Source organism: Tursiops truncatus, chromosome 13 (genome assembly GCF_011762595.2).
Source record: "Tursiops truncatus isolate mTurTru1 chromosome 13, mTurTru1.mat.Y, whole genome shotgun sequence".
NCBI classification, from domain to species: domain Eukaryota; kingdom Metazoa; phylum Chordata; class Mammalia; order Artiodactyla; family Delphinidae; genus Tursiops; species Tursiops truncatus.
In genome coordinates, this window is record NC_047046.1 from 47,369,571 (window position 1) to 47,380,804 (window position 11,234).

Here is an 11,234-nt window from a genome sequence, read left to right on the forward strand (position 1 = left end):
ATGAAATTTCAATGCTCACAAATGAAGTTGTATTGTAACGTAGCCATGCTCATTCATTTACATACTGTCCGTGGCTGTGTTTGTGCTACCAAGGAAGAGTGAAGTAGCTGCAACAGAGTTAGTGTGACCCTGAAGCCAAGTATAATTACTATTTGACCTTTTACAGAAACAAAAAAGCTGACCTTTGGTCCAGAATAATACATGTCCTTAACTTCTTTTAAAGTCAGATACATTAAAATTTAACCCTCACAAATGTCTTTCCAAAAAGGAAGTCTTAAACCTACATATAACTCCAGGGTCAATCACCAGATTATATGATAGAATAGAGAGGCTCATAGTAAGAAGCAGAACACCATGGATGAGAACACGGACTCAAGAGCCACAACTGCTTGGGCTCAGACTTGGGCTCTACCACTTACCAGCTGTGCAGCCATGGGCAAAATGCTTAACTTCTCTGTGCATCAGTTTTTCTATGCATAAAATGAAACAAATGATGGTACCCATCCCTTAGGGTTATTATGAGCATTAAATAACTTAATATTTGTAACAGGCTTAGAATATCACCTGGTATGGAGTAACTGTTGTAAGTAAAGTAACATTTTTCACTGTATTTTTAAGATAAGAAATTTGAGATACTTAGAAATTAGCTAAGGTAATGAGTGAGCCTCAATGTGTTCATAAGTATGGGGAAAAAAAACAAAGATGAGTTAAAATTTGAACATGTCCACTATTGTCAGTAAGTCCTCTGAACCAATGCAATGCACTAATATCTACTCTAATTGCTTTTTGATTGTAGGATATAACTATTTGGCTCCCATATCTGTGATATAATTTTGTAATCAATGGTCCTGTTTTAGATAATAAACAAATTGTATTCTGAATGGTTGAGTGACTTCTGATACAAAATCTAACTACCTAACAAGTTCTTATCTGAGGGTATCTAATTGACATAAAGGGAAATCACAATTTAGAGGATGCGAGGACACAAGATTAGTTTGCTTTGTTAAGGTTGTTATTCAGGTCTTAGGAAGGGAATCAATAGAAAATATTGTCTTACATTTAAAGAAACATTTTCTAAGCACCAAAACCAGGAATCAAAACTGTGCCTTAAGGAATTCTAATGGCTTTTTAATCATTACAAGTCATTTTAGCAAATAGATAATTAGTATTTCTGATGTTTAAATAGATTTTTACATTAATTGATATGAAATCTTTAAATAGACTGTTTTGCAGAAAGTGAAATCTTTATAAGGTAGCCTTTTATCATCTATAAAATATAATCTCTTCAAAATTACACTTCAATACAGGCCTGTATACAGGACTGTAACAGCTGGATAGCTGACAGAGCCAGCAGGCCCCAGCTGGCATGCTAAATCCAGACTAAATCCAGACTAAATCCAGACTAAGGTGGGAAATTTTAAAAATATAATTATTTTTATGAATGCTTTTCTATTACAGGTGTTCTCCTGGAGGAGGTTCAATGGACTTTTGTTATGTGCAATAGTAACATAGGTTGAAGAACTTTTGGTAAAATGTAACACTGAGGCTTTCTTATTTTATAATTTTAGTTCCTTCAACTTTCACTAAACATTTATTTAACTGTTACATTGTGGGAGGTGCAATGAAAATGTAAAAGAGAAGTTAGTTAAGCCAGTCCAATTTGATTTATTTGGGACAATTACTAAATTATGCATAAAAATTTTTTAAATACAAATAAAAAAACTTTTTGGGTTACTTAAGCTAAACTTACACTACAAGTCTTTTGATACTTACTTTTTAATGCACTAAATGTTGCATGTCATGTCACTCTATTAAATTTTTTTGCTTTAGAAGCCTTTAATAATGACTTTCCCAGAAACTTTTTCAAAACTTATTTCTTAAGTGTCCCATTTCTTGCAATAAAGCAATATGAAAATAAGAAATAAGACTTCAAAATATTTTAATTTTTGTCCATCCAGGTCCTGTGGTCTTAAATTAGTTATGTATATACTTTAATATAAGATAATAAGTCTATTATTTTTAATATCCTTAATGCTTAGTTTGCTAAAATAAAATATGAATCCGAGTATAAATGTCATAATCAGAAAAACTAAGCAACTAGGATAAAAATTAATTTGCATATTTATAAAGCCTTTATGCTTGGTTTGCTTTATTTTTCTAGACTTAATAAAAATTCAAAATTACTCAATAATTTAAAAAATATTTAAAATATTGTTATTATATTAATAGCCCTACATTCTATAGATAGCATGTATTCTTAAACAAGTAAATTCCTTCTGAAGTTATTCTATATGCTTGTATTTTGAACTTATTCCAACAGACTGGCCAATTTAAATTTTCCCACTCCTTCTCTGAATTTGAGGAACTCTTTCATATTTAGACTACAGGTGGATAAAAAGTAATAAATACAATGCCCTTCCATTCAATTGTCTTCAATAAAAGTGATGCAATTTCAAAAACAATTGTTTAACACATTTATCCCTCTGTTAGACTACGTGTAAGACTGAGAGAACATTTTTATATTGCTCTGATGCTATAACAAATGGGCTGATATCATACTATTGGTTGCAACTTACAACATTTTTGTCTACATTTAAGTTAAGATCTTGGTGGTTAGTCTTGCATTCTTTCTGTGAATTAAAATTAGAATAATGTAATTAGTCCCTGAAATTAAAATGCTTCAGTTACTAATAATGGAACAAAGTCTAAATTATATTACTTTGAGATCAACAATAGGTTCACATGAACTATTTTCCGTATCTTCCGCTTTTAAAGGAAAATACAGTTTTCTTCCTATGGCAGAAGTATCAGATTCTTGCAGCATCCATGACACTTGTAAGCATTCAGTGGTCAGACGCCACTACATATCCTTCAAATGATATGGCCCAGTGAAGCTGGACGGTGTCGTCACGGAGCCAGGCAGCCTAGTATCTCAGCCATCCACCAGGACAGAGCCAGCAGGCCCCAGCTGGCATGCTAAATCCAGACTAAGGTGGGAAACGGATTTTGCATTTTGAAAGTCAACTCTTCCAACACTGAAACCTAGGACATATTTATCAGGTAAAAGTGCAATGAGGACTTCAAGCTTATTTATTGGATCAAATTTATAATGCTTATTTCCCCAAATTACTCTTAGAACAAGTTAAATCTTAATTTTATTATCCTTCTGGGTTTCTGAATTTATATTAGATTGTACATTTAAAAATATGAATAAATGTATGTTCAGGACTATAACTTAATAGTATGATACATGCTAAGTTAAGTATATGTATAAGTCACAAAAGTTAAAATAACAGAATATTGATCACCAGTGTTCCTTGGTGTGGTAGCATTTGCCTGTCACATTAAGCTTACCATCTTGATTTTTAGGCAAATTGGAACTCTTACAAAACAAAAATACATTCCATGTTATTGTCGCTTGGACTCCTGTGTTCACTATTCAATCACATGAGTTTGGATCCTCGTTTGTGTTATTGTCTTAACTGTCATGTTCTGACACTACAATTCGTTTCTTGAAAATAGTAGAAAAATCAACTTACAAGATTTCTAAGTTCAAGATTTCCCATGCCTCCCGTGGGCCTCACCTGAATACAAGTGCGCCCTAAACAACTGTAGAGAATATCTTCCAGTTTCCTAAAAGTTTAGTTACCTAGGTCTGGTAGAAACATCATGATGGAAAAAATAAACATTTAATTCCATAAGGCTGCAGAAAGTGGACCCCATGTTTAAGACATCGTTCTGAGTGGGAAAAGGCCATGGTGGATTCTTAAACCGTGTACTTTCTAACATAGCACTTAGGTGGATTAGATTGGGATAGCCTGGCATCTGGAATCATGATGTTTTATCATGAGAAACTGAGAAGATACTGCTTCTCTTTTCTAAAAAGAGAAAGCAACCCTCTGCTAGGGCTCATTAAAAAAGGCGTTTAAAATTGGAGCCAATAAAACATGATTGCCAATTCCAACAGTCTTTGTTTTTTTAATCTCAGCAGCATTTTTCAAAGGCATTGTTTCTCTCTCAACTTTGACAGGAAATCCCACGTTCAATACACACAGGGGACACATTCCAAATAGCAACAACAACAACAATAACAACTCTCCAACTTCTTTGTGACTTCAGAGCAGGCGTACAGACCTAACTGCAGCTAGATGACCTTCCCCTCCTCTCAGTTCTCTCAGTTTTCAACTGTGCTTCCCTCTGACATGGGAACTACTAGGCAGGATTCACTCTGACATCCCGAATCCTCTTGCTTTGCTGTAAGGAAAGGTTTTGCTTTTTCATAAGATAGAAAAGTTTGCCTGGGTATGGGATGCCAGAATTTCTGACAGCGACCCTAAAAGACAAAGCCTTTCAGCGCTCTAAGCAAACCCCAGTCGCTGAAAAACAGAAAATAACTTGAGTGTCAGAATGAATGAAAGCTTTCCTCCTCGAGCATCGCCTGGCACTTCTGCTTGCCCAAGGCAGAAAAGAGGGGGACTGGGGTGGGGACTTCTCATCACAGAACCCTTTTTCTTAAGTAAGCATATTTTGAGATGTAGAGGGAAGCCTGGATAAAAAGGGCTCCAAGGCTGTACTTCTAACTGCCTGGCCTTTGACCCCACCTGCCTGTCAGTTTCAGCCCGCAAGTCCCACATCTCCGGCTCTGGGGATATTGAGAACGTGGGCTTTCTAGAGCTCGGGGATGCTGTGAGGCCAGTTTCCTGTTGACCTTTCAGGGACTCTGAAATCAACTTTCCCCACACAGTCTGAATTGTTTGTTTTCGTTTGTTTTCAGCCTGCCTGAGCCTCCCGCCCAGCCCACCCCTATCCTCCTCCTGCCTGCCCCCACCCCTCCCTCCGGCCTCTCGCCTCTTCCCCCCCCCCCCCGCCCCCGCTTTGTTGTCTCATACCTGCTGGCCAGGCTCTGCCTGCAGTGCTGCCTGAAGGGCATCAGGTGGTAGTTCATGGCGTCCAGCAGCAGCTTCTGGCAGACCGGGTCGGTGCGCATGAAATCCACTGACTGGACCCGCTCCACCAGCTCGGGGGCCGGGATGAGCGCGAAGCGGAGGCGCTTCATGAGGTCGGGCGCGTACTGCATGCGGGTCTCGCGGTCGTGCTCCAGCCACAGCACGGACATCTGGAAGAGCGCCAGCTCCGACTCCACGGGGGGCGGCAGCGAGTCCAGCAGGGCGCGCATCTCCTCGAAGTTGAGCAGCAGCACATCCTCCACCAGGTACTTGTTGGCCAGCTTCTTGGTCTCCTCCAGGCCGTGCAGTGCGGCGATCTTGCACACTTGCTTGTAGTTCTGCACCGAGATCTGGTCGTTGAGGAACTGCACGCAGAGCTTGGTGACCTGGGGGATGTGCAAGATCTTGCTGACCGACAGCACCTCCTCCACCGTGTCCAGGGAGAGGGTCACGTTGGCCGTGTAGAGGTACTCGAGCACCAGGCGCAGCCCGATGGACGAGCAGCCCTGCAGCACCAGGTTGTTGATGGCCCGAGGACTGGTCAGCAGCTTGTCGTCGGGGGAGGAGGAAGGAGTCCCCGGCTCCTCCTGCGGCGGCGGCGGCTGTTGCTGCGGCGGCTGCTGGTCCTTGGGGGGCCCCAGACCGTCCTGGCCGCCGACCCCTCCCCCGAGAGGGGGATGACTGGAGAAAAGCGATCGGAAGTACTGCGAGCAGGAGGCCAGCACGGCCTTGTGGCAGTGGAACTGCTGGCCCTGGGCCGTCAGGGTCACGTCGCAAAACAGCTGCTTCCTCCACAGCAGATTGAGGCCGTGCAGCAGGTTGTCGCTGTGGCTGGGGTCGAAGGTGGAGGTCCGGTCCCCGGATCTGGACATGGCGAGCTGACTCGGCGCACCTGGCTTTAAACCCTCCTCCGACCTGGCAGACAGGGGTGGGGGATGGGAGGGAGGGGAGAAGGGTAGTGGAGGGGGTGGGGTGGGGTCGGCGTGGGGACGGGTGTGGAGGGGAGGGGAGGGGAGGGCGAAGAACCACAATCAGTGCTCAGCTTGGCCTCCGGACACCGACCCTCGGAGGAGGTCTGAAGGCGCTGGATCCGTGAGCGCCACCAGAAGGGCCCTGTCTGGGGTCCGGGCGCCCGTTCTGCTCCCTACTACGCCTCCCGCCACCGCCCACACACTTCGTCCCCCACTTTCCTAAAACCACCCGGGCTCGGCTCTTGGCAGCGACAGCGGTGGCATCAGCGACGGCAAAGTGGCGGCTGAGGCCGAGACACCCCGTGGGCTCGTGTCCATGCCCGGCCGGGGCGGGGAGAGGCCGGGGAGTGGGGAGCCGGGGGGTGGCCCGAGAGCGCAGAGGCGACCGTCGGCGGAGCTTCCAGGTCAACTCGCGCCCGCAGCTTTGCTTTTCGCAGTTGGTCCAGTTTTGGGGGGTGGGAACGGGGACACGACAGGCGTGCGGGCGGGCAATACTTAGCCCTCCAAAAGCTGGGGACCCCTTCGATTAGCCGTGCTGCCCCGAGAAACTCCTAGACTAATAGTCTGAGGGAGCAGATAAAGCCCTTTCTTCTCCCGGGAAAGTGCAGCGGAGCGCGGTGAGGACCAGCTCAGTGGACTAGGCAGAGGCGGGAGCTGTCCTTATCAATTCTAGCTCATTTCCCTCACCCCGGCCCTGCCTGCTTCCCTGCTTCGCAAACTGTTGGCTTCCCAGTCACCACTCAGTTTTGCTAATTTTCCAGAGACGCCTTTAAACCTGGCAGGAGAATCCCTCCAGCCCCAGACCCCCTCTCCCCCGCCTCCCCCCACCTCCTGCATTTCAAAGCGCGGAAGTTCGGGCGTGTATCTCCCCTTCCCCCGCGGGGCGGCACCGAGGAAGATGAGGAGGAAGGCAGTGGAGCTACTGGGGTGGATTTAGAGCAAGAGCCGGGAGGCCCGGTGGGATTCGTGTGGACGGTTCTCCCTCCCAGGCACTGGGCGCAGTGGCTTTAACTCCTGTAACTATGAGAAGTTCAAGTTAACCGGCAGGTATTGGGGGAGGGGCTGGGGGCTATCCGATGGTGGGGGGGCGCGCAGTTCGGCGCGGGATCTCTGGATCCAGCGTTGCCGCCGAAGCCGCAGCTTCCTTCAGAGCCCCTCAGCACAGCCCCCCCACCCCGAGCCCCCCAACTCGGGCACCCCGACTCCCTCGGCCCTGGAACTACTTGTGCAAAAAGTCTGAGCCGCCCGCATCCAGGCGGAGGAGGGCAGGATGGGGGGGGGGGGGGCGAGATCGATGCGCCAGGTCCTTAACGTGTAATTGCACCTTCTAGGGCTGAGCAGAAAGGGACCCTTTGCCCACACCCGGCCCGCGCGCCCGCCAGCCCGGGAGAACCGCCGCCGCCGCCGCCGCCGCCCGGCTCAGAGGGATCCCGCCGGACCTGCGCCTTCCACTGCGGCTCACTCTGCCCTGCCTGGCGCCAGTCCTGGATCGCCGGCTTCCTATTTCCACCGGACTGGGCTCCTCTCGACTCACTTTATCATCCCGTTCCAGGTGGACCCTAATCTCCCGCGAGCTCCCTCCCCCGGCAGCATCCGCACCCCCCCCGCCCCCGCCCCCAAAGCTCTGGCTCTCCTGAAACATCTCCCAGAGTCTCTCCCTTTAAGTGGACTCGGTCATACCTCCCTCTCGCTCTCCCCGCTTCGTTGTCTTCCCCCCCATCTTTTCCTATTCCCCTTCCTTCTTGCTCTCCTCCTTTGCCTTCCCCCCTCATCTGCTTATTTCTTGCAATAGGAGTTTTATTCTTTATGAGCGTTTGCCACACAATCACCCCCCACCCCTCTGAAAGACTCCCTTCCCGTCCCTCCCCACGCGTCCAACAACCCAAAAGACACAACAAAATACACACACAAGGCAGACACAAGGCCAGAAACTTACCTGCTTTCAACCAGCTGCAAAGTCAAGGCTCACTTAAGCTCCCCCCCAAAATCAATTGTCCTTCCTTTTTAAAGGTTTGCTCTCTCCTTGGGAGGGGGAAAACACCTTCAGGTTCCCAACTCCGGGCAGTCACTCTTTACAATTTATTTTGTCGTACATCATTTGATCACCATGAATTAGCAACAGCAAGAAAATGTAGGAGAGGGAGAAAAGAGAGAAAGAGAGAGGGAGAGAGAGAGGGAGAGAGGGGAGAGAGAGAGAGAGAGGGAGCAGAGCTTTCTGCAAGAGAAGAAGAAGAAAAAATGTACGTGTGACAAATTATGCTACCAAGAAACAACACATCATTATCCTTGGGCCTGGGGCTCAGTGAGTCGTAACGAGAGTAATAGGAAATCCACGGTTGGGGAGAGAAACGGTCGTGCTTGGCCAGTAGAGAGAGACCATACAGGGGGATGGATGCTGGAGAGACTCGCAAAATTATGGCTCAAGGCTATTGTAAAAATTGTCGAGCGTAAATGACTGCGATTTCAAACATCTTTGGAAGAAAGAAGGGGAAAAAGCGAGCCCCCCCTCCCTCCCTCTCCCTCTCTCTCCCTCTCTCTTCTCTCTCTCTATAAAGAACCGTCAAGTTTTAGTGCGCATTGCTAATTAGTCAATTTCTCTCTGCCTTCACAGGCTGGCGACTTCGCTGCTGAGCTGAAACTGCTAATTTCTGTGACCAGCTTTTTTCTTAGCTGTGATCTGGATGAATGAGTAGCTGTCTCACAGAGATGACAAAAATAAACTCTAATCCCCCCCAAAATTTCCACTACGTCTTTCTCATGCATAGATTTATGATCTTCAAGCGCTCTGTGCAGTATGCAAACTTTTTGTGTCTGTGTATGTGCTGTTGTTTCCAGATTTCACTACATTGGTATGCTGCTTTTCCCTTTCACCTCCCCCTCACCCCTCACACTGTGAAATGCAGAAACAATCTGATCTCAAAGTATGCCAAGATGTCACTTTATAGTGTCTTGGTATTTGGGGTTTGAGTCTGACTTGGAAGTCAGGAGCCCTTGCCTAAGAGGTGAGTGGCTAAGTGTACAACGGGGGTGGGGGTGGGGGAAGTAGACAGAATAGAGGACAGCCCTTTGCTTTACATTTGTTTCCCTGCACCATTCAAGCTTTATGATCTTGTTGGAAAACATATTTTCCCTGGTTATACAGCCATCTCTGAACTTCTCTGTCAGCTCTTCAACAGTAAGGATTCAGAACTTACAATTTTTTTATTTTTACTGGAAGATTAAGCTTATTGTCAGATGTGCCTTTCAATTAGGAGTCTTTGATTTGCAGGAGCTAGAATCAAGTGCCAGGAAAGCCAGCTGCAATTTCACAAATATAACCTTTAAACTTTGGAGCTTATCTGATATATAAGGTTGGCCACAGAGAGCTCACATTTTTGACCCTGCTTAGCATGCAAAAAGAACCCCAGCATGACTCTGGAATTTTTGATGTACCAGAGATTCATGTGCATTTTGGTAGAGGACATGTTCTCTAGACTTACCTCATGATGTATTGCACCCTTACATTTATAGCCCTGCATTTTGGTTGTCAATGGGGGCTGGAGGTGTCCGAGAAAGAAGGGGAAAAAAAAGCAGAAAAAAGAAGGTATGCCCTTGAATAAAATGAACATGGAAGAAAGCTGGACTTGAGTTAGATTGAGTTTTGTTTGCTATTAGATGTATGAACATGATTCATTCTAATAGATATGTACTCTGATTAGTAAACTTATTAAAATACACATCAGCTCATTGAAAGCCTGCCTTTTTACCTTCCCCTTTGATTGGTGAGAGATGGAAAGACACCTGCTTAAGGGAGGGGGAAACCTGAAAATTCTTTGGTTCAGAAATCGGGAATTCCCCATTTAGAATGATCAACATTAACATGCATATGGGATATTTACTCTTGAATAGATGAGGAAGGATCATAGCGAAGCGTTTATCCTTCACAAAGGCCTTTCTCTATCAAGGTCCTAGATTATCTGAGGGTAAGACTACTTTATTCAGATCTTGCTGAGATGCTGCATTCTCATATTCATATTTATAATAAAAAGCTCCAATACATGATAAAATAACAGAAAAGGACTTTTTGATTAGAGCAGGGGAAGGAAAGAGAACAGATCTTCCAAATCTTCTGGCCCTTCTATGTTTTTTCTTTTTTCTTTTTTAATTTCTCTTATTTAGGTCTTGAACAGGAAGACTGTGTGACTGTAATATAACACCTTTTGGGGTTTCCGTTTCATTAGCAAGTGTGTGAAGTGTCACCAAACTCTCTGCCACGCAAAGTATAATTTTATGGTACGCTTTTGCCGTTGATCTTTTATGAGCTTCCAATGAAGTATTTGGAACTAAACCCAAAGGCGAATAAGAGTATTGATTGCTTAAATTATTGCCATATTTCCATTTTATCATAAAGGAATTAGGGATTAAGGTTGTTTTGTAGACCTCGCAGTATCTTAGTTTTGAATTTATATATATATGTATATATATTTACTGATAGGATATATTGATATTGATATATAATTATGATTACTAGGACCTTTGCTGTTTTCAAACAATATAAAAGGCACATTTCAAAAATTTTAACTACCTACAATTGTAATGCTTATTTAACAACCTGGACGGAAGGGAAGGGGGACCGGTTGGGGGTTGCAATTCTAAAACAGCTGTTAAAATGAAGAGGTTAGGCTGTTTTCTTCTCGATTTTAAAGTTACACTATTTGAGAATGTTTAACATTCAGAGAAAAATTACACTTATGGCTATTTTGTAAGCAATTAAAAAAGGAATACTGATAATAAAAAAAATCCGTTCTTAATCTGTGCGTAAACCAGTGTTTATATCATATAAATTACATACCTCCAATATCTTGCCCTGGCTTTGACTGAAATTATCGCAGAACTCACAAATGCTATGACACTATTTACAATAAATCCCGTTATGAAAGATTCAATTTTGCAAAAATCGGATGCTAGCTACTAAGCGTTTGTAAGTATTTGAATTTTATCTTACTTCACTGTTCAACGTACAGAAATTGCATCTGTGTGTTTGATCTGTCCTGCTGAGTACTACCAGCAGCTTGCATCTCTGCCACTATTGTTTTTAAAATGGCAGGAAGGACGTGACTAGTCGAGAGTACTCAGCGGGATGGATTTCACATGACATAAGAGGAGCCAGAATTGTCTTATAAAAAAAATTAATTATGATCATGTAGTCATCTAATTCAAACAGTCTTCACACTTTGACAGAATTATCAGATTTATTCATCAGTGAATCTGCATTTAAACTACGTACAGTGGAAAGATGCGGAAACTGCTGGCACTGAGCAGTTTAACGAGAGCTGCC

The 11,234-nt window shown here is 44.4% G+C and overlaps 1 protein-coding gene and 1 long non-coding RNA gene across 2 annotated transcripts in view; one reads left to right on the top strand and one right to left on the bottom strand.

The window, feature by feature from the left end:
• KLHL14 (kelch like family member 14) overlaps positions 1 to 5,859 on the bottom strand; it is a 100,066-nt gene extending 94,207 nt beyond the window's left edge. The window contains exon 1 of the mRNA XM_033837657.2: positions 4,890 to 5,859. Within this exon, the coding sequence (XP_033693548.1) occupies positions 4,890 to 5,818 (929 nt within the window). The 5' untranslated portion in view covers positions 5,819 to 5,859. The remainder of the gene's footprint in view (positions 1 to 4,889) is intronic.
• On the top strand, positions 5,102 to 10,725 carry LOC117307693 (uncharacterized). The gene is made up of 3 exons (XR_004521559.2): positions 5,102 to 5,212; positions 7,249 to 7,469; positions 8,529 to 10,725. It is a non-coding gene; the product is annotated as an uncharacterized lncRNA (long non-coding RNA).
• Positions 10,726 to 11,234: the final 509 nt, after the last annotated feature.